At 39.3% G+C, this 24712-nt stretch overlaps 1 protein-coding gene across 5 annotated transcripts in view; it reads right to left on the minus strand.

The window, feature by feature from the left end:
• PTPRG (protein tyrosine phosphatase receptor type G) overlaps positions 1-24712 on the minus strand; it is a 698698-nt gene that overhangs the window by 508082 nt on the left and 165904 nt on the right. For all 5 annotated transcript variants that reach the window (XM_013052481.2, XM_013052475.2, XM_004738287.3 and 2 more), the window contains one exon: positions 9130-9234. In XM_013052481.2, coding sequence (XP_012907935.1) covers positions 9130-9234 — 105 coding nt within the window. The remainder of the gene's footprint in view (positions 1-9129; positions 9235-24712) is intronic.

Raw genomic sequence — 24712 nt, forward strand, 5'->3', positions numbered from 1 at the left:
TGATTTTAAGTAGGGCCACAAGAGATTACCAGCTGAAAGGTAGAGGTGAGATTAGTTTCAGGATCCCTTAACAAACCCCTGAGGGCTAACATCACCACTTCACACTGTCATCAGACTGGAAGAACACTCCAGGTGGACTGACCACAACTGGATGGTGTGAGACTTCTGCATAGGTACAAGAGTAATTATACTTGACCTTGTGGGCAGAGTTCCCTTCTGCATTTAAATAAACAGGGAGAAAATCCAATCTTTAAGCACATATTAGACACTCAAACCAGCTATATACGGGCAGTAATAAAAGTTCACAATCCATAAGACAGCTCTCCCTTTTATATTGCCACCAGGCCCACCCCAGGAAGAGAAGAGACAACAGGATAAAGAATAGGAGTGCAGTTCAACTTAATAATTTCAACCCGGGGAAGGCCAGTAAAGTGTTACTCATCATGATATATATCAATGACATTTTATTTGCCAAAAAAATTCTATGTAACATTGCTTAACAATATCCACAGGGAAAGACAGAATATCTCCCTGTTTTATAGAGTCAGGGTAGTGGGTTTTATGAACCAAATCAGATATAATAAATGAGTACCTAGTGTCAGGTTAGAAAAAAGATGAGTAGCCTTTAAGTAAATCACACAGCACATTCAGATAATCGCTTTCCAATTTTTTTAAGGCATGGATGAGGCTAGGTATATCTTCCCTTCGAAATTTTAAAATAATAATGTCCAGGGGCGCCTGGGTGGCTCAGTGGGTTAAGCCGCTGCCTTCGGCTCAGGTCATGATCTCAGAGTCCTGGGATCGAGTCCCGCATCGGGCTCTCTGCTCGGCGGAGAGCCTGCTTCCCTCTCTCTCTCTCTCTGGCTGCTTCTCTGTCTACTTGTGATTTCTCTCTGTCAAATTAATAAATAAAATCTTTAAAAAAAAAATAAAATAAAATAAAATAATAATGTCCTTCCACTAACCCACACTCCCCCCACCCCTGCCCCCAACAAGCTAATTTCAAAGGAGGGAACACCATCCTTTCAAATTTGAAACCAGGAAAAAAGACACTTGACTTTGATCCATCACAGATATGAAAAATATATACTTAGAGATAACACTGTATGCCTTCTCTAGACACTAAATTTATAGATTATTGAATATTGAGATTTATGTTGTATCAAAGCAAATATTGACCTTTTCTCTGCCTGGGTCAATATTTACTGCTTTGCTCAATAAATCTTGATGTTCATTTTCAAATTGAGTCAATATCAGTTCATTAATTTCTGTATGGTTCATATCAGCACTTTATAAAATTTGAAATGCCAGTGAAATGTTTCGCCTAAAAAATTCAGATACAGCCAAATAAAAAGACAAAAGGGCTTTTGCCTCCCTTCTGGCTTTCCTTCTTAGTTTTTCCTTTCTTCCTCTCTCCTCAAAACTGTTTCAAAGAAAACTGCCTACATTTAATACAATCCAGCCATCTATTCTAAAATAGAAAGTTACTTTAGGAAAATATTATGAATGTACTGGTATTAGTAATTTAAATATTCTACTTATAATTCTGTAAGATAGTAAAATATTATAGATATAAATGTAAAAGCAGCAGAATCCCTCATTTCTCAATAATAATCACAATTAACGTCTTTGTAGAGTTTCCAGACCTCTCAGCTCTATTCATTAACAGGACCCTATTAACCACATTATTTTAATAGACCTTAAACCAATCTCATTTTGGTGGATGTTTAGTATGAATTTCATCATAAGGACATACTAAATTACCATTATTCCAAGTCCCTACTTACGGTAACTGGGGAAGTGTACAAGTGCTTCTTAAAGACAAATTCCCAGAGACACCTGGGTGGCTCAGCGGGTTAAAGCCTCTGCCTTCAGCTCAGGTCATGATCCCAGAGTCCTGGGATCGAGCCCCGCATCGGGCTCTCTGCTCGGTGGGGAGCCTGCTCCCCCCAACCTACCTGTCTCTCTGCCAACTTGTGATCTCTGTCTGTCAAATAAATAAATCAAATAAATAAATAAAAATCTTTAAAAAAAAAAAAAGCTTTAAAAAGAAAGAAAAATTCCCAGAAACAGAAGTGCTGGAATCAAAGACTATCAATATTTAATATTTCACAGATATTGCCAAAGAGCCCTCCAAAAAGACTCCACCAACCCGCTACCTTCAGAGTCCATTTAAAACCCAAACTCTCGGGCTTTCTGTTAGGCGCATATGAAATGTCCCATCATAGTTAACAACTGAAATGGTTATCACTGATATCTATTACTTGTTGCCAACTGCACTGAACGTACTTCATCCTCCTAAGATGCTTTTCCAAGGGTCATGAAGACCCTAAGGAATTTATTGATATCCTCTTATAGCATACAATAGCATCCATTAACTTTTACAAACATTTGTGAAACCATCTCGAGAGAGAAGATGCCAGAAAAACTTCAGAACTAAGGTGGCAAAGATTAGAAGAAAGTTTTAAAAAGAAAAAGAAAAATGAAAAAGGCAGCCTCTCTAAGATATGAGAACTGTTTCTTTCCAACGGGTAGGGGCGGAGGAAGCCAAACTTGGCCAAGTACTGAAAAATGCTCAAGGTATCTTAAGCATATGGCAACACATTTTTCTCTTTTATACATAAAGTCCTGATTAGTGTGTGACCATATGTGTTTTTTTCTCACCCTATCTATCCCTGTAATCACAGATCATGTGTAAAAGAAAAAAAGAGTACCTATAGGAAGAAACAGTTTGTTCTACAATGTGTTTCCTACCTTGAGGCCCTCCTTATTCCAAAACATTTAAGAAAGAACGGGGAAATACCAAGAGTAATTACAGACAAAGGTTCTGTTCAAGGAAAAAGTTTAAAAGTGTAAGAAATATGGAAAAAACACTATACCACATCTTAACAGGTTCAAGTCCAAAATGTTTACCTTCACAACCAACCCACCAATCCTCTTTACTCATTTAAATTAAATGCAAGGCCATCTACAATCAACCCAGGATCATCCTAGATGATTTTGTGTTCCCTTCCACATACTAACGGTAATGATTCCCATGAACTCTCTTCTTCAATCTCTCCAATTTCTGATGACACAACTTCATCATTTTTCATCCTGCCTTCTTCCCCTGCTGACCAATCCTTAACCCTACAATCAGAGGTCTTATTCAAATATAAAACCACTTAGTTAATTTCCACCATGAAACCCTGAAATGCCTCCCTATCACCCTCAGGTAGATGTTCTAGGTCACTAGCAGAATGCTGTGAAGACCCTTCATAGTCCAACAAGCTGCATTATTCCCTCAACTTTCTTTGCCCTACCATATGCTCTATACTTACTGAGCTCCTTTGAGTTCCCCAGTCACTGCCAGATCAAGGCCTCCGCACATCCTGGCAAACACCTGCCCATCTTTAATGTCTAGGATCTAGCAGCAGCAATTCTGGGAGCTTCTCTGACCCCTCCCATTATAGTACAACACCTTGCATACAGTAAGCAATCAATAAGTGTGTTCAGTGAATAAGTTAGTATCTTCAACTTATAGCAATAAATAGAATAATACGGAATTATAGAGAAAAGAGAAATTAACTGTTTCTAAAAAAAAAAAAAGGAGACTGAAAAGGGAGGGAGGGATTAGACTAGGCTCGAAGTGGAGGTACCTTCGAGCTGGGACTTGGGAAGATGAGTCTCAAGACTGATTCCTCCCCAGTGGTATGGTTCCATCAGAGCAGAAGCTTGCTATTGCAAATGCAGTGTCTCTAGGGAAATGATTCCCTTAAGAAACTTCACAGAAGGTATTAGAAGAGCAAATAATACAATATTAATATCAAACTCTGAGGTTCTACAATGGCTTCCATTGTTCTTGGGACAAAGGCAGACTTCTGCAGGCATGTGTATTTTGCTTTACCCTTTATAGACACAATTAAAAATAAGCATGGAAATGATATTTTAGGAATTTAATTATATCTTAAGTTCACAAGGGGGACTGATTACTTAAAAGAATCCAGTGGTGAAACCTTTTGTAAATCACCCACTGCTTTATCTGAATTTCATGGCAGGATCCCGAGTGAGTTCTCAAGCCAAGACTCTGACATAAGTTCATTTATCCGTACATCCATTCACCCATTTGAAAAAATATGTACTAAATATGCACAAAATAAGACACTCTGACCCAGAGCAGGAAAAAAAACCCAACGAATTATAAACTATAATCCTTGTCTTCAAGTATTGGACATGTAGCTGGGAAAATGAAACATACACCTACATGCACCACATACACACACGCACACACATTATAAAATAAGATGTTTATATGAATAATGTAGTGGGCTGGCATATAATTAAGAGCCAAATGGGTAATACGTATCCCACTCCAGAGTGGAAGCCAAGAATTCCACCAGGTGCTTACATAGGTTTCCTCTAATCCTCAAAGCCATCCAGCAATGTATGGCCTTTTTATCTCCATTTTACAGCTGAGCAAGTCATCAAGCCCGGGACAATTAAAAGGGACCTTGGAGGTCTCCTCCTACAATGTCCTGACCACAGCTGGAACGCCTCTTAGATTAATCCTGTTTGGCTTCTACTCAGCACACCACCAGACACTTCCTACAGGGAATTCTGGTCGTTACATGTCTCAGTGTTGGAGAACTAGCCCCCCTTGTACCAATTCCTAGAATCTTTCTATAAGGAAAGAACATGAGATAGTGATTATTTCAAATGCAGTAAACCAAATGGAGGAGTTTAAAAAAAAAAAGATTGAGAAGAGAAACCACAACCTGCTTTTTCTCCAAGTCTCTGAGGGAGAGGAGAAGAAACAGATAGCTTTATAGAAATGCCTCCAATATCCCCCTGAACTTGCTCCAGATTTGTTTCTCATTTCCCTTTCAGGCAACAATGACCTACCTAGCATTTGTTACCTTTTGTGTAATAATTACAGAAGTTCTGGGCAAATTCCAAAATTCATGAGCTGTCATCACTTCAAATAACACAGAAAAATACCTGTGTCTTAGTCAAGTAAAAGTAATAGAAAAATTGTTTTAATATTTCCAGTGAGAAACTCTTCTGCATCTATTGCTTTTCTTTTTTTCAGCATAATTCTGTATGAAATATATAAAGAGGTCTTTACCCTCTCTTTCCTGTCTTGGAATAAGGAAAATAAACCCAAAGACATAAAGTAATCTCGAAATTACAAAGCCATCATTAACAGTTAACAATAATAATATCTTACATTTATTTCCACTTCAATGTCTTATGCATGATACTTTCACATTGAACTCAGATATCACGACCTCCTTTTTTTACAGTAGACAAAATGAAGAACCAGAGAGATACCAATCTTCAGGTGATCTCAATGGAACCAGAGCACATATTTCCACTCCTCAACAAACAGCCCTCTATGACAGAGCTGTAGGTGTTCACAACAGCATTGCCTAATAAGGCTACAGAAGTAAAGATTTTACCATCTCAGATATAATGAGGGGGTTTGCGTTATCTGAAGTGATACAGACAAACTGAAATAACATGGTTAGTCCTAATGTAAAAGTTACACTAATACTGATGAACTACTGTCGTGACAATATCCTAAATATAAGCTATCCACACCTTGAAAACTTCTGCAACTCTCCTCAAGTGACTGGGGGGTGGGGGGGGAGGCCAGTGGGATAACTAGGTCAGCATCAGGCACCAAACTCCATCCACACAAAGGCAACCTAATGAGTAGAACACACAGTCACTGAGGGGCAGGGGGCCCCAGAACCACCAACACCCACCCATCTCCCAGCTCCATCTCCTGAAGCACACCCCACTCCACTCCAATCTTTGTTCTTCCCAAAAGCAGGATCACCCAACTCACTCTGAATGCTAACTAGGAGACGTGCTCCTCTTCCAGCTCAAGAGAAAATGCAGGGTGGGGGGGAAATAAAACAAGCAAACAAACAAAAAACAAAAATGACATTTTCCAAATCTCTGAACTGTTCGATTTATGAGTCAGGCTAACATCTGCTCGAAAACCCAAGTGATCTCAATGTAAGCAAGAATTAGTAAACCTCTTCTCCTAAGAGCCAGATAAAAATATTCTAGGCTTTTTGGTCAATGTCTGCAGGAACTGCTCAACCCCAGCACAAAAGCAGCCATAGACAATGTCCAAAGGAATGGGCCCGGTTGTGTTTCAGTAAAACTTTATTCACAAAAACAGCACTGGTGTGTATCACCTGCCAAGCTCTGAACTTGAGGATAGTTTGTTTAATAAAGTTTGCTTAAAATAAGGTTTAATATAGTTTGTTTAATATAGGATAACCTAGTGCCCACCCATTGTACATCAGTTACCCACCGAGAATCCTCATAACAACATCAACAAACAGCAGCAAAAGTAATAACAGTATCTAAAACAGCAGGAATATTAGATACCTGATGCAAGAGACTCTGTTACCTTTTTCACACGAATCATCTAATTTCATTCCCAAAACAGCTCTATGAGGGAAGTGCTGTTAATCACCCCCGTCTCAAAGATGGAGACACTGGATCTCCACGGAATTAAATGTTCTCCCAACGTCCAAAAGATGTTATGAGATAAAGTTTATGTTTGAGCTACAGCCCATATGACTTCAAAATTTGTACTCTCACATACCATACCCCCAAAACACCAGTATTATCTTAGGAGGAACTAAGGTAAATCTGGGAATTAGAGGTATGAAATTAAAATGTGGACCATCAAACCCATCTTTCAGAAATGGGCTGGTTTACTTCTGCAAAATTCAGAAACAATTTCCTCTACAAACAAAGGGCCCTTCTTTTGGCAGCCCCACTTTTCAGGCACCATTTAGGCCTAGAAATATATGTGCCTGTAGCTAAGAGCCAAATCTGGTCTGTTGTGATTTCAAGGCCTTGGTCTTTAGTGTCAAAAGTGACAGGTAACAACTCCTTCCTTCCTGGTCTTCATCTATTGGCTGAGTGCTAAGGAGGGTCTTTGACGGACTCTAATTCTTGTTGACATGAGAATCACTATTCCACCATGTTGGAGTGAAGCAACCACTGATACTGTGGAATTTTTAGGACTATGTAGCATCAATTGATACCTGTCTCATTCTTTTCTTCTCCTTTTATGCTTCATTTTCTCCATTCCACCCTCAAACAAGGGACTTCACTGGTTCTTCCAAACCAGACTATATCCTTCCGGGGGATTCCTCATGTGACTATTCCATCCCATCCAGGAAAAAAAAAAATTCAACTAGGAGAGAGGTTGACAAACTATAGCCTGTGGACCCTATGTAACAGGTCACCTGTTTTAATATAGCCTAAGAAGAATGGTTTTTGTATTTTTAAATGACTGAGGAAAAAGAAGTCAAAAAGAAGTATATTTCTGACACATGAAAACTATACACAATTCCAATTTCAGTGTTCATAAATACATTTTCATGGAAACCCAGCAGTTCATCTAGCATCATCCATGGCTGCCTTTGCACATACTGGCAAAGTTGAGTAGTTGTAAGAGAAACCACACACCCAGAGAAGACTAAGATAATTACTGTCTGGCTTTTTAGAGAAAAGGGTGCCAAAGCCTGTGGCTGAACTATTAGCCCTTAAACCTGTAGGGACAGTACCCAAATCCATTCCAGAAATGTGAAATAGACACTCATTAAGTCCACCAGAGTTAAGGATATCAACAGTTGCTCTATACCAAAGACCTTACTACTTATGTCCATTCTTAACTGAGTAATGGGAAAAGTTTTAGGACTTTCATTTCTTCACTGCCATTTGCAACTGGAGATGCTGATGGGATATAACTTCCAATTTCCTCACTAACAGCATTGTTATTCTAAATTGATGAACTGTAAATAACAGGCCACTTTACGCCTCTTCCTAACTGATATCGGAGCCACTGAGAACAAAATGATAAATTTTCTTCAGTTTTCTTGGCAAGAAGCTATATATATATGTAATTTTGGCCTTCATCTCACTGTTCCCTTCATTTATCAGAAATAGTGACAAAAAGGCTCTAATTAGATAATTCTAATCACAAGGAGTTGGGTGTGATGGAAGACTTCAGAATCACTATCTGTTCCTTGCAAAACAAAACAGATAGGCTATTCTCCCTATAGGGGCAGGAGATTTATCAATAGACAAAAGGATGCAAAAAGCCAATAGATAAGGTGTAATTAAAGATCAAGCCTATAAATTTTACACTGACATAAATTTAACAAGATTTGCAGGTGGAAATTCAAGATTTAAAACCAGAGCATCATTATGAAAATAATGCCTCTCAATTCTATATGCAATGACACTGCATAAACACAGATTTATTATTAATACTAATACCCATGCCTTCAAGCCTTTTCAGACAAATTATTTGAATTATTTAGTGCCAAAGTAATTTCCAAAGTAGTCTATCTTCCTCAACCATTCCTCTGTAATTAGCTACATTTTCCATATATATTGGGGCATCAAAATCTCTTTTAGAAATAATAAGCCACCTATTATATTTTTGGTAGTTGTTGGGAACATAATCCAGAACCGTCTATATATTCTTATAGGCGTTCATTTCTCGCCCCTCGGAATGTAAGAAAATTATTTGCAATGTAATATTCAACATAGCTTTTACAATGCTCTCGGTCTTCAGTGCCTGGAAGGCTTAAGTTTAAAAGCAAAAATGAAAAGAACTGCAGAATACCAGAGAGGGCTGAAATATATTCAACTAACAAGATCTGATTTGAAAATAAAGTTGCATTTTTTTAGATTAAAGCATAACAGATCATTTTGATATGTGACGCTTTGTAATATTTAGCAGACATTAAGCAGATCAAGACTAGCCTTCTATTTTCTGCTTTCTGAAATCACAGCCACTGAAAAGATGGAAAAGAAAAGGCTGTGTCTTTGGGGAAATTACAAGTTTGGTACAATCACTCATTAACAAGTAAAGTTCAGAAATAAATGCAAATTGAGGGGGGAAAGCAGGTTGAGAAAACAGGTGGGAGAGAGAAATTAAGGTACTTATAACCTTGAGGAAAATCATGGTAGAGTGTTTCAACTTTTAGTGAACTACAAAAGGTCTGAACAAACAGGTTGGGTGTGAAAGCGATTTAAAGAGTACTTTCCAGGGAGCTCAATGGGATGGTCAATGGCCAGTGTGAGCCTGGTCAGACCCCATCCACTCACCTGAGTAGGCCCAGTATGGGTCACCTGAGGCCTTACGCCGGCGGATCTGCGCTGAGCTGCCGTGTCTGTTCTCGTGCAGGGCCCCGACGTAGCCTTCCGTCAAGGCTGGAAGAGAGGGAGAGCACAATGAGTCAAAGTCTTCACTCCACTGGACAGGGGAAGGGTGTCTAACGTACCACCGATGACTTCCCAGCAGCAGAGACCTCAGGGCTAACAGAAGAGATCCTGCAGAAAAACAGCTATAAGATAACCTAACAAGACAACCAGGATTAACATTAATACTAACAGGAGCTTACAACAAGCCTTTGGGCCACCAAGCATGATGCATTAATAACTTTATATATTGTATCTTACATAATCTACAGAACACAACCGAGCAATAGACCCAGTGGTCCCAATAATGAGACCATTCTATTGATAAGCACACTGAACCTTAAAGAACTTAAGTAACTTTAACTTGCGCAAGGTTATACAACTAAGTAGTAGAAGACATAGAAGCGGAGGTCTTTGTTCCAACTACATGTATAAGACTATGTCTTATCTGCAAAAGGCCTCTGAGACTTACTTGATCCTCAGAGAGAAAGGGGTCATTCTATTTCTTTTACAGATGGAGGAATTAGGCCTCAGAGACACTAAGTAACTGGTCCCAGGTAACACAGGTAAGCATGCAGCAAGCACATCAGGGAACCAAACATAAGCATGCCTACATCAGAGCCAGGGCCGCTGCCATCCAAACACATCACAGTCTAAGGCCTGGGAGACTTCCCATGGTGAGTACCAGTCCTCCATATCTTTTGAAGCCCAAAGAGTCACCTGTTAGGCCTAAAGGTTACACCTAAAGACATGAAACCCACAAGGCCAATGATGCTCAGAAAAGAAACTCTAATGATGTATTTTTTGAAAACCCATAATGAATCCAATTTTCTCCACCATTATAGAGACCTTCCATCTGCTTGCTACAGTGTTCAAAGTCCTCCCCTCCCATCAAATTCATGAATGTAAATTTCATTTCTTATGAGCCCACACCCAAATGCACTGACTTGTAAGAAGACAGATACTGCAGGTGCCCAGAATCCAAAATGAAACGGAATTACACAATACATCCCAGCTGTCTACGTTAATATTTAAATGCACCCAAACAAAATCAAATGTGCTTTTAAAAAGCAGGGGAAAATGGTTAGGGGAACTGTACATTCAATTTAAGATTAAGATGGCACCAGGAAAACAATACATTCACCACTCTGAATTAGTCCAAGTAACGATAATGATGTCACCTGATGTGAAATTAAGAAACGTGTGAAGTACACAGTCCCCAACTTATGATGGACAACCTAGCAATTTTTCAACTTTACAGTGGCACAAAAATGATATGCATTCTGGGCGCCTGAGTGGTTCAAGCGGTTAAACACCTCGCTTCTGCTCAGGTGATGATCCCAGGCTCTTGGGATCCAGCACTGCAGCAGGCTCCCCACTCAGCAGGGAGTCTGCTTCTCCCTCCCTCCCTTGCTCCACCCCACTGCTCATGCATGCTTGTCTAAATAAATAAATAAAATCTTTTTTAAAAAATGATACACATTCAGAGGAAACTGAACTTTGAATTTGGATCTTTTCCCTAAGCTGACAATATGTAGAGTAAGATCCTCTCTCCTGATGCGAGGCAGCAGAGGCCCCACAGCTCCCAGTCAGCGCCAACCGCCCCCCCCCCCCGCCAGATCAAGAGGGCCAACCACCAGCACAACTTAGAACTATCAGCACCCATACAGCCATTGTGTTTTTCACATTCCATACAAACTCCATGAATTACATGAGATACTCAACACTGTATTATAAACTAGGCTTTGTGTTAGAGGACTTTCCTAACCGTAAGCTTATGTAAACATTTTGAGCATGTTAAGGCAGGTTAGGCCAATCTAAGACATTCAGGAGGTTGGGTGCATTAAATACATTTTCACCATAAGATATTTTCAACTTAATAATGAGTTTCTCAGGACATAACCCAATCATAAGTGGCAGAAGATCTGTGTTTTATACTTGTATGTCAACTCCGAAGATTGGATTTAAAAGGAAAAAAATGCTTGAACTAAGAACAAAGATATTCCATAGACATGAGCCCCTTAGAGGGAAACAGGAATCTTGTAAAATTCAAATATCTTTATGTTTGCTCATGGTCATTGTTAACTACAATGAAGGTTTACGTACCCACCATCCAGACCATCGTATGATCTTCAGATGAGCAGTCAGAGTTCCAAGAAACTGACCATTCTAAGCTTCTAGGGATCAAAAATAAAACTTTCCATCTCCTATACTCCTAATCTATTTTTTCCTCCACCAAAGCATGCTACATAAGTAATTGTTCAGCTTATTTATTGTCTGGGCGTGCATTAAACTTTTTTATGTATCTGTTTAATACTTTTCTTAGAGCTAGTTCACTCTAAATAATTATCCCCAAATAATCCATCCTCTACTAAAGTCATGAGTAAAGCACTGTCTTGAACAAGGAAATGTAACTTCCATTATGGTACGTGGCTGAGCCTCAGTTTCCTTGCCTCTTAAATGGAGCTACAAGTAGCAGCAACCTCACAGCATTGTTATAAAAACAAGACATTGTGAGCCAAGCAACTAACTCAGCAATGGGCATGGACTGTTTTTTTTAATGCCTAATAACATAGTAGAAAATTGTTGCAGAGACTCTGTTTTAGTAACCCACCTACCTACAAGTCATGCAGTGCATGGCCAAGTCAGGTCAGCCCCATCCCTGCCAGCTCCAGCGGTAGGCCTTGTTTGGCTTAAGCCAGCCAATCCTTGTAAACCATACCCCTGGGGCCAGTGACCTTATTGGCAATGGGGACGACAGCCAATCAGAGAAATTCTTCTTTCTTTCTGCTAGAGTTAAGACAGGATTCTGAAGCCTCAGGAGCCTGGCTGGGGGTCAAGTAGAAGATCGGCAGAGGAGTTCAAAAATGTAACCACACCATGGGAAGCAAAATCTATAGATCAATTCTGTTGGCAAAATTTAAGCCCATGACAGACGTAATCTGAAAGTGATCCTGTGGGACGCTTTATATTTACATGAACCAATGATTGCCAAAACTCTCTTTTTGTCCCTTGTATGCAAAAGATCCCCTAAAGGTGACCCTGGTGACCTTCAAATGAGTCTATGCTATACCTGATTGTCAATTTCTTCATAAAAGGCCATCATCAGACTAGAGCTCTGACTCAAACCTGGAAGCTTTAAAAATAAAACAAAACAAAAGCAAAATGAACAAACACAAAAACAGAAACAAAATCTATGCCCTGGACCTTACCATCAGAGACTCAGATTGGATGACCTGGGATGGGACCACGATATAGGATACAGGACTTTTAAAAAAGGTTGTCTGGGTGATTCTATTTTGAAGCCAGAGACTTTTAAAAAACCACAAACTTGGGGTGCCTGGGTGGCTCAGTGGGTTAAAACCTCTGCCTTCAGCTCAGGTCATGGTTCCAGGGTCCTGTGATCAAGCCCCACATCGGGTTCCCTGCTCAGCAGGGAGCCTGCTTCCCTTCCTCCCTCTCTGCCTGCCTCTCTGCCTACTTGTGATCCTGTCTGTCAAATAAATAAATAAAACCTTTAAAAAAACAAAAAACACAAACTTCCTTGCTGAGCTCAACCCACAGTCCCCTTCAACTTTGACATTCTCAATTCACCCTCACAGACTGGAACCTGACAGGCTAAGTGAACCTTGGGAAAAGTCTGGCCAGGCAGAGATGAACTGGCTGCTGCAGAAATCACACCAATATGGCGTCAACCTCAGACTGTCCTGAGCTGAACCAAAAAGCGCAAAAACCAAATAAAGGAGGAATGGAGTTATCCTCAAGGATATTCATTTATACCTTTTACAAAAGATTTTATCCAGAGTCAAGATCTCCACAATGAGTCCCCCTTTCTTTCCTGAAAGGGTGGTGCTTTTCATTTTCCGGAACCTTTGAGAACACCAGGCTAGGGAACAAAAGAAGACAAAGGCTGCCAGCACCATCTCTCACTGGAGTGGCTTTCCTGTGGGCAGCTGTGTTACCCATCCCACTGGAAAAGCAAAGCAACAGAGTCCAGGGCTACATTAGGGAACTGTGAAAACCTCTAAGTCCTTAGATTACAACTGAACTGCATCAGTCTTTAACTAGACTTGACAGAGGCCATGGTTTTGGGGTCTCACACTTGCCAGCTTCCCAAGCTCCCTAAATACTCAATACAAAAAGCAAACCTACAAAGATATATCCAATTCAAGAAACAAGGGAGGTAAACATCAGCTCCTCTGACACGGCAACGTAATGGGATCCATACCCCATAGAGCAGTTACCTTCCCAGCCATCCCATATGCAGCATACTGGGACACAAAGGGTCTCAAGGGAGTGGCAGAACTGTCTAAAGGAAGCTCATTTAGGCAAGAGGAAGAGTGCAGTTTGGGTGGACATAGAACAATGGACAAGAGGTAACACAGAGAGCAGGGCCATCCCAAGGAAGGTGGGCTATCCCTTTCTTCATCACAGCCCCCCCCAACAAAGTACTGAGGTACGATGTGGGTTGCACACAGCAGGTGAGAAATGGACAAAAAACTCTGCTTCTGAAGGACATGCTGCACAGCGATGAAAGGCTCTAAGCTCCTTGGAGATAACCAGTGAATGAATGGATGAATGAGTGAATGAATACACGTACACATGAACAACATAAAGGCTGACGGTATCTGTGTTGGTCTAAGAGTGTGCGCATGTATGCATGTGTGTATATATAAACCACAAGCAAAACCACAACCTCCTCCCCACTGTCTCACTTTCTAGTCACGACCCACACATCATAACGGCAAACATCTGAAACATGAAGCTGGAAGGAATGATCCCCAAGCACCTCATATACCATTGTTTAGAAAGGCAACTTAGAAATGAACACGGAAGCAAAGGACTTTATCATCCTGGCACCAGATTTCTTTGAGACACAAAACTATTCATTAAAGATAACTATATCTGGTTTTCCCTTTTACGCCATCCAGACCAATAATGTGTGATTTCTTTTTCCCTACGAACATAATCATGTACAAACGAAACCTGCATCATTTGAAACAAAACAAAATTTTCAGTCCCTTCATCAAATGTATTTTAAGCATATAATAAGGTATTTTTTTAAGAACAACTTTCAGAAATTATTTGAACTGCAGTCAAAAAAATGTATATTGAGTATATTAAGCAACATAATATTTTATTGGCAAGGAGCACAGATTTGCAAAATGAAACAATCTGTGGTTCCCACGTAAAGATACAGACTCAGCACACCAAATTCAATCAATTTTAATACTCTCTGTACTCTTCTAAACTCTAACAGCCAACCAACAGCAGCATGGCAATGATATGGTAAGGCTATGAATCATGCTATTGATTTTCAATATCTTCTGTGCAGAAAATTAAATTATGCAAATGCATGCCTTTACGGATCCTTACCTTAATGTGAAATTGCATACTTGCTTATGTCAGCAACTTAATTACACAATTAAAATTGGAGCATGCTTATGAAAATATGTATTTTCATTCTTCAGAATAGACAGTAAGTATAAATCTGCCTATGGTTATCGTGTGACTAACAAGAGGGAGGAGCTGGTGTTATGCAAACATATATTCTATCAGGTTCTACAGCACCAAGACTAGTATGGTTAATGGAGCTGAAGTCATCTGTCAGCAGAAAGCTCAGGAGGGCTTTTAGTGTTGTGATAATGCTTTAAGGAACTAGGATCATAGTGACGGAACAAGTGTAGAAGACACAAAGGACGTCCAAGAGTGCACAAGGCTGTAGATTCCCCCATAAAAAGAGGTAGTCTCCAGTCAGTGTGGTTTTAACCAACACGCCAACACACACACACACACACACACACACACACACAGCTCTAACACACCTGGGCATGAGGAATATCAAACCAGGGCAGCCTGTTCTGAAGGGTATAATAATAAAATGAGTTTAGAAAGTTAACACCCAGCTACTCCCATCATCCAGGAGAATTGGAGCCTCTCAATTTTGACAGGATGAAAGTGAAGATTTCAAAACCAATAGCATTAACTAGCCAATGATGCTTAGGCCTCGCTCAGCAGGAGGAAGCTTAAGTCACATTGGTTGCTATGCAGAGAGTGAAATGAGTGACAGGTATTTTCATCAGGGAGATTTCATAAACTCTACCACGTCTCAGAACTTCTCTGGAGCCTACCTCATTTCCAGCCTGAAGCAAAAAAGATAAAAATGTTTCCAGACCCAAAGGCCTAATCCATTGCTATAAAAATATCCTAAGAGTTACCTTCCACAAGATATCAACGAAACTGTTTCCTATGTGCATGATTTAATTTCCCAGAGCCACCGGACATAGTTTATAACAATAAATGTTTGTATTCTGGGAATATAAAAGCAGATGTGTATCCCATCTGCCTTAACTGTATCTTCAGGAGATTCTGTGTAATCTTGACTCTCAGTGTTTCACAGAAATTTTGACTTGGGGCAAATAAAGACAGACAAGCTGTCTGAACTCTACTGTGTTAATCTGCAGGCTCAACATTTTTCCTACAGAGAGACCAGCCCCTCTAAACACTACACTATATAACATTCTCGAAAGAGCATCTTTTCTTAGGCTCCTCTGTCCGAGAGGAAGGTAAATAAATCTACCTGGGATAACTCTAAACAAAGTTATGTAACAATGGAAAATAGTCTTCTTCCAAAATTGCAAATGTGTGAAATAAAACTACAGAATACAACTAATGGCTTGGGTTTTTTTTTTTTTTTTTTTGACAAAAGTGGTATATTCACATATGCATCTCTATGTCTGGAAAAGAGTGGAAGTCTAAGATGCCCACCAAGAAAGAAAGACCACACGGTCACTACGCATTTCAACACACCCACAGCATTCCCTCACATTACTGTTTTTACCTTACCACATGGAACCAACCATGTCTATTTCATACCAGCTATGTAAGGATCCCCTATAGGGGGAAAGTAGCTGTATGGCAGAGGTGACACCAGAGTAAGTATATGATGAGAACAGCCCAGAGTTCCATCTGTAACATGATCTCATACATCCTGTACCCAAAGCAAAATAGTAGAGTAACACTTGAGGGTATTTCCACTCAACTGTATGTCCAGTTCTAGGTCATTTGAAAGGACTTTTAAGCCTAGAACTGGTCAGCTTCCATCCAAAACTGAAAACATCAGAACAAAGACATTCCGGTTTTCTAGTGCCAGAATGCAAATTAAGATGATGGATGAACTGGCTCTCATATGAAGAGTCCTAGTTCTCTGCCAGAGTTACTGCCAAAAATAAGCCCACTAAAAATAAGTAGAGGCACTCACATTCAGAATGCATATTTCCAGAATGGCAGGCAAGCAGTTAAGCGGGCTGTTTATATCTATTTAACTGCTCATACAACAAACAAATTAAAGATCCCTCAAGGATGGCAAAATCTCTAACAAGCATAATTTTCTCTGAATTTTAAAGAGCACTTAAGAACATTAAATCCCACACAATAGTCTAAAATGAATAAATCTTTATCTTTTTTGTGCCTACAATGGGCAAAAGTATCAAATCATAGTTAAGGTAATTAAATATTCTGATCAGCCTCTCATCTCCTTTGTGCCTGTATTCCAATTAATCGTAGTAAAATGTACTTAGTGAGTGTCCTAAAAAGTAGAATCAAGAAGTACATTCCTTTGTAACTACTGCATTACAAATGGTCCCTCCAGTTGTTTGTGATACTGAGCTAACCTCAAACACAATAGAGTATATTACAATAGATTACCTATTTCATCATATTCAAATGTACCTATTGTACCAGCTACAAAAAAAAAAAAAAAAAAAAAAATATATATATATATATATATATATATATATATGTATGTATGTATATGGGTCTTTGGGGGGGCTGCATCATCTAAAGTGATAAAGAGACCTAGTACAGAGCCATGTTTTTTTTTTTTTTAAGTAAAACAGATTGTAATTCAAGGCAGAGAAATCACATAGCAATGTAGTATCCTAGGGGAAAAAAGAACACAAAAAAGGTGGTAGAAATGACTGCTTGAGTCAGGTAGAGAAGCAAAAGACTGAACTTCTCCTTGTGATTTAACTCTAAAATAACACTGATTACAAAAGACCAAATCTATTTTTTTCTAATCAGACAAGACTAAAAGAGTCAAAAAAATTAAAGAAATCCTTCTGCTATTAACTATATCCAAGCTTAAAAATTTCAGAAATAAAAATAGATGCTTCCCAACAAGTCCAAGAAGAGGTACACTTAGAAAACTGATTTAGACAGGGGCTAATGAGACATTTGTCATAAAAATTTGAAAAATACCACAGTTCACTCTTCCAAAGAGCCACCCTTCCAAAACAGAATTGGGCTCCTGGCTTCAAATATTCTACAACATTGGACTAAAAGAAATCAATCAACTCTGTTTGGTTCCCCGAGAATCAAGTCCTTGGATTCTTTGATTATCAAGAAAACAAGGGTTAGTCACAGATAGGGCTGTGGAGATGTCAACAGCCACAAATCTGTATGTCAATTTTGTAGCTGCACCATCACTTTGAATCCTTAATGACCAACGAAACTGGCAAATATAGATCGGAGATTTCACCCTGGTGGCCACCACGCTGAATACAGCCATCTCTCGATCCCTCCAAATATGTTGTTCAATCTATGATATAGTATGACATGGCATCGCATGGGATGGGTGTGTGTGTGTGGTGAGTGTCTGTGTGTCTGTGTGTGTGTGCGTGTCTGTGTGTAACTGGTTGCCAGCATGGGAAAATCTAGAGTGAACCCCAATATCTGTATTTTTTTTAATGAGATCTGGACTTTGATTGTACCAAAATGCTAGATGAATAGCAAGTAGCTCTTTCAAGAAGACTCATAACCCCACCCAGTCATACTTTATCATTTATACTTCCTATCGAGTCCCTACAGCCCTCTGAATTTGCCACCCATGGCCTTACCCAGTGAGAAATTCTTCACTAACTCTCTTATTGCCTATGAGGCAGACACTACTAAAAGTACCATCAATATAATGGCTTGCGTAATTCCTCCAATAATAATCTTGTGGCTTACACTCAGAAAAGGTATATAACTTGCCCAAGAACACAAAGCCCTGAATCAGATATTACTCTCAAACCTACAAAATTAACACAGTACTACAACTATTCTTCACAAAATTCAAGTTTAGGACTCATAAAAACATCTGTGAACTAAGAGCTCCTACTTTTGAGCTCTATTCAAAAGTAAAAAACCAATCTTCTTCTACATGGGCCTCAGAAAACCAAAATCATAGTATTATTTTTTAAAGGCAAGTTTATTTGGGGATGCCTGGGTAGCTCAGTCATCAAGCATCTGTCTTTGGCTCAGGTCATTATCCCAGAGTCCTGGGATAGAGCCCCATATCAGGTTCCCTGCTCAGCAAGGAGACTGCTTCTCCCTCTCCCACTCCCCATGCTTGCGTTCCCTCTCTCGCTGTGTCTCTGTCAAATAAATAAATATTTTAAAAAATAATAATAAAGGCTTTTTAAAAGATTTTATTTATTTATTTGAGAAAGAGAGAGAGAGGGAGCATCCAAAAGCAGGGGGAGTGGCAGGCAGAGGGTGAAGCAGACTCCCCACAGAGCTAGGAGCCTGACATGGGACTCCATCCCAGGAACCCAAGATCATGACCTGAGTCGAAGGCAGAAGCTTAACCCACTGAGCCACCCAGGCATCCCTAAGAACATAGTAATTTTTATTATTTTTTTAAATGTTAGTTCTACACCCACTGTGGGGCCTGAACTCAAAACCTCAGGACCAAGACCTAACATGCTCTTCTGACTGAGCCCACTAGATGCCTCTAAAAACACAATAATTTCGAAAGAAAGAAGTTGTCTAGGCTACTTTTACCACCACTACTGGTGAATGTCTAAGATAAAATCATGTTCCAATAATACAAACAGAAAACTAGAGTGATTTTTCTCTAACATGATGTGGAGAATATTCAATTACAATTATATAAACATTGGTCATTGTCTATAAAAAAGAAAGTCACTTCTGGTAAAGCAGAAATAAATATTAAGTTACAACTTGAGTTAGGGAAACAAAGTGATACAGATTACTAAATTCTCTTCACTCATATTTTCTTTTGTCTAAAATCTGTCACTGTGACTGCCTAATAAATGTTTATACTGGAGAAATAAAGGATAAGCTTCATAACTTAAGTCTTTGATATAGTTGAATCATTAATCACACCCAGTCCCTCTGAAATATAAAATGAAAAACATTGAAGGAGATGGGTGTTTTTTTAACAGAACAAAAAGAAATGGAAAAAAAAAAAACTGACAAGTATTACTAGGTGCCTATTTCCAAACCATGCCACATCTACCAACCCTAGCAAAATGCGCACAATGATGAAAATACTCCCCAAGATAATACACAACCATGGGAGATTGTAGAAAACACATAATAGGCAGAAGCCCTAAATCCTGGGCTTGAGGATGAAATACAGAGGGTACTCCAACCATGACACTCCTCTGCTTAAGATACCAATCATGGTGGAGACAGATCTGACTGGCTCAGTAAACCCAGAAAACTGTGTCTTCTAGAGCCATCTTAAAGATACCACTTGAATTATGGCCAGCCTGGATACTCAGTGGCTGGTAGCTATCTATTGCCCAGAGCTTTGTGCTTCTGGTAAGCAAAGTACCTTACTCCATCTTCACACTTACTATCTGCTTAAGCTGCTCTTCACTCCTCTGGCTGAGAAGATAATTTCCCAGAAGTCTGGAAAGATGTAGCCAAGTATTGGTATTCCCTCCATGTACTGTCCCTACCTCCAGCAGGGTGCTACTACATCAAGACATTCAACAGTATGTACCCTACATTGTCCCTGCCCACTTAGAGCTTCCAGTCTACTGGGGAGGGTGGCAACCAACAAATACATAAATTATAATTAATATACACGGTGAAACAAATATGAAAATTAAATGAAACATACATGGTACAATCACAGAAAATACAAGTAGAGAAGGAATGTACTTAGAGAAAGTAGTCAAGGAAGAAGATTTATCTGAAGGCACTGGCAAGGCAGGAGGATAGAGTCCAAGGTAGAGGAAGAGCAAGTATGAGGAAGTTGAGGCAGAAAAGAGTATGGGGCTAAAAGTCCAACCTGCCCAAAGTCTGGTGAGCTGGCTGGGGGAGAAAGAGGAGGCTGAGGATAAAGAAGGAAAGGATCCTACAAGATCATAAATGGACTTTGAAATGAGCTTGGGAAGGCACCAAAGACTCCAAAGGTTCAGCCAATTAGGTCTGATATATGCTTTCTTTTAAGCACTTTTATTAAAATGTAGTTGTTTTTAGTATATTTACAGAGTTGAGCAATCATTATCAGAATCTAATTTTAGGGCAGTTTTATCAATGTATGCTTGGAAAAGGTGACTGCGACATGCAGGGAACAGATTGGAGGGAGGGAGGCAAAAACAAAAACCCGTGCCTCAACATCCAGACCCCCAGGGTGAAGAGATACAAACCATTTGTTAATTGTGTAGCTGTACCTTCAGGCAGGGAAGCTGTGCTCCTGGAGGTAACATTTTTGAAGAGCAGACCATGGCCTAAGATTTACAGCAACATGGCCCCAAACCTACTCAACTCATTTTTAGTTTTATCTTGCTAGCATTTTCGACACCTTCCTTCTGCCTTTTTCATCTAAATTAGGATCTGCACTAAAGTGATCAAGCAATTAATTGCTTATGCAGTACATGTCAATAAAAATAGGTAACAGTTAATGAGAAGCAAGCCAGATACAACTATTTACAAACAAAATGAGGAAAAGAAAGCAAGATACTCATTACCACTTTATTTTCTTTTGGAGCTATATACTGCATAAAATTATACCCTCAATTTCACACAAGAAAAATAACGACCTCTCTATGTGATACTTAGAGAAGTACATTGCTTATTAATATACATTTCAGAAGGAACTTAGGTGGGTTTGTTTGTTTGTTTGTTTTTAGGGACAATTTTATTATTGCTTAAACATGGACCCATACATGGCTTTAAACCCAATTTGACTTTCCTCTGTCTCCCCAAACAATTCTTTTTTTTTTTTAAGATTTTATTTATTTATTTGGCAGAGAGATCACAAGGCGGAGAGGGAGACAGAGAGAAAGAGGAGGAAGCAGACTCCCCACTGAGCAGAGAGCCTGATGTGGGGCTTGATCCCAGGACCCTGGGATCATGACCTGAACCAAAGGCAGAGACTTAACCCACTGAGCCACTCAGGCAACCCTCCCCAAACAATTCTTAAAAGAAACCTCTCTCTCCCACCAACTAGGGGTGAGAGTTGGAAAAGTGACCCAAGTAAAGGATAATTAATAAATTGAATCTGTGGTAATTCACCTCAGCACAATGGCAAAGATTTTTGTCTCAGCAACTGTTCAGGATTGTCTATAATCATGAAAATGTATTCAGGGACAAGTATGCTTTGTGGCTGGTCAGGAGATAGATTACCAAATATATAGCCCTCTGTTATTCAAAGTCCATAGAAAGACTTCTCCCTCCTAAAACACTGAGAATTAGGCCTCCCATCAGCATTATTTGATTTAATCAATTAGGCTGGACCCTGAATTTTAAAAGTAAAAAATACAGGCATTTGAGTAGCTCAGTTGGTTACGAGGTCAACTGTTAATTTCACTCAGGTCATGATCTCAGGGTCCTGGGATGGAGCCCCCACATCAGGCTCCTCAATGAGAGAGGAGTCTGCTTCAGGATTCTCCCCTTCCCTCTGCTCCTCCCTGCTTCATTCTGTCTCTCTCATTCTCTCTCTGAAATAAAAAAAGGAAAAAAAAAATTTAAGGTGAAAAATAATCCAAGGAATTTAATGTTTCTGGTCAGAATATCCCAGGGCTACAAGTTCATTTTTGTTATCTCTTTTTATTAGGTGTTAGTTTTGCTTCCTTTCCAGCAAGAATGAGGTTTGCTTTGTTCTCTTCAATTGCACAAAGAAATCATTAGAAGAAATATCCTGCATTCTGCTTGCTTGAAGTAGAGTTATTAACTTGAAATAACACAATGCAAGTCTCAACGAAAATAATTTGAAAGGGCTATTACAATCTTAAATAAAATGATTTAATTAAAAATTCTAACCACATAAAAATTGTCACCAGATCACATCAAGACGGCTAAATCATTTCTAAGTCTGCTTTAACTAGCTTTAAAAGCAGTTGCTTAAACTAATTATATGGGGGGAAATTTTTTCCCTTTTTTGGAAAAGGAGCTATTTAATCAAAAGCTCTTTTCTGTTGAAGAAATGGCCACTATTAAATAAGTACACTTTGTTTTCTTTTTTCTTTTTTGGTTGTGCTTTTCCTAAAGCCTTCTATGACTCTGGCCAATTATACCACAAGATCCATTTGCAGAGTCAAGTGGAAAACCAGTTTTATGACTTCACAAAGCTCAACTCTCAAATTGAAAGTTTCAGTTCAATATTGCTTTTTTCCCCCTCTCAATATCTATTCGTATACAAGGAGCTGAATGAAATCAATTGCAAGGAAACTTTTCAACTCTGAATTTAAATCATTTTATGATTCGGCAATACAGCCAATCAAACTGGTGATGGGAAGGAGAAGAGAAGGGCAGTTTCCCTTTTTAATATTAAATAAATAAATAAATATGATGATGTCAAAAGGAAATTTTGTATCTTTGGAGGCTTTCCTATTAGACAAAACTGAAGGAAACAAAACTGTTCCTCTGATTTTTCAGACAACAGATAAGAAGGATGTAGCATAAGCAATAGAAAACTCTGGAACAAATGGGTATGACACATGTACCCAAACCACAAAACTGCAGATTACAGAAATCCTGAGTGAATTCTGGAAAACGAATACTCCTTTCAATATCACTTACAAAGGTTTATTAAACACATTTGCTCTTAAATATCACCTCTGTATAACCAGTGAGGGAGTGAGTCCTGAGAGAAAAGGATGGTGTTAGAAGCTGCTAAAAACATCAGGTTTTCTCTTTTGTGCCAGGTCCACCTTTAGGTTAATCCATTCTTTGTTATTTAACACAATGGAACCAAAAAAGCTGCAGATTTTAGGTGTTTCAGAAATCATACATGATATCTGAGGCTTATTCGGGAATCAATGTTTCAGAAACAGAGAAGGTACTCTGCGAAATGAATTCAGGACTTCTCCTTTCACACTTTGAGGCGGGGGGTGGAGGGATGCTCTGACCACAGTTCTTATTAAAATATTTCTGATGCTCTGACCACAGTTCTTATTAAAATATTTCTCCCCAAAGTGAAGAGATGCTCAATCCCAGGACAGAAGAGTGGATGGAATGGGGGAAATGAGGCTAAAGGTATCACGGCAGAAACAAAGATTTTTAACATATGTTTCAGGAAGAAGGAAGGATTTTTTTTTTTTTTTAAACCTCATCTCAGCCATTCATTCCTAAAATTTCCCTTGTATTGCTTTCGTTTCTAAAATTAAGATAATTAGTGAGGATGCTAAAGACAGCTATTATTTCTGTAGCACCTACTATATACAGCGAGGCACTGTGCCAAGCTCTTCAGCGGGATTATCTCATTTAATCTTCACCAGAACTTTGAAGGTTCAATCCTCCTAGCATTCCCCTTTCCAGAGGCACAGAATGGCAAAATACTTCACCCAAGTCACGTTACGTCATCCATGCAAAAGGAATTCAAGCCCAGACTTTCAGAATGCACAGGACAGGAAAAATAACTGAGATGCCCCTATAAAGTCTGGGGGCCCGCAACATGGAAATGGATAGTGCGTATTTAGGTTCCTTTTAAGGTCGTATTTATTTATTTATTTATTTATTCAGGGAAGGTCATGGATGGAAGGAGGGAGAGAATGAGAGAGTACAAGTGTGCTCACCAGCAGGGGAGAGGGCAGAGGGAGAGGGTATATCTCAAGCAGGTTTGGCACTAAAAGTGTGCAGCCTCACATGGGGCTCAAGGTCACAACCCTGAGACCAAGACTCAAGCCGAAATCAAGGAAATCAAGGGTCCCACGCTTACCCCACTGAGCCACTCAGGCACCCTGTATATGCGTTCTCTAAAGAAAACAAAACAAAGACCCAAACATAAAACATTAACAAAGAACCTTTTGCACTGACACAAAGTGACCTCTGAACCCTGTACTCTCCTGGACAAATCTAAAATCTAATTTTACATACTCTCATCTCCAGGACCCCGCTTCATTAGTTCAATGCCCCAACCCTGCATCTCAAAAGGAACAATGTGCCTCTTTTTTTTTTAATTGGCCTTTTAAGAGATTTCACACGGAAAGAATTCCCACTGTAAAAACTTTCTAGTTACAACTAAAAATACTATAATAAAAGTGATATTTCCTCAAAATTATTATGAGGCTTGCAAAGAGAATTCTAACACTACAGCCTACACAGGAAGGCATTACGCTAACACCAACGAACTGCTGAGAAAACAATTCACTTTCTCTAAAACAGAAAAAAAAAGGAATGTTCCATGCAGGCATATGTTCACATTTTAATGGAGATGGAGGGGATGAGAAGAGGCATTTCCGATTCCGTA

This window comes from Mustela putorius, unplaced genomic scaffold (assembly GCF_011764305.1).
Source record: "Mustela putorius furo isolate JIRA1106 unplaced genomic scaffold, ASM1176430v1.1 tig00000095_pilon_pilon_pilon, whole genome shotgun sequence".
NCBI lineage: Eukaryota > Metazoa > Chordata > Mammalia > Carnivora > Mustelidae > Mustela > Mustela putorius.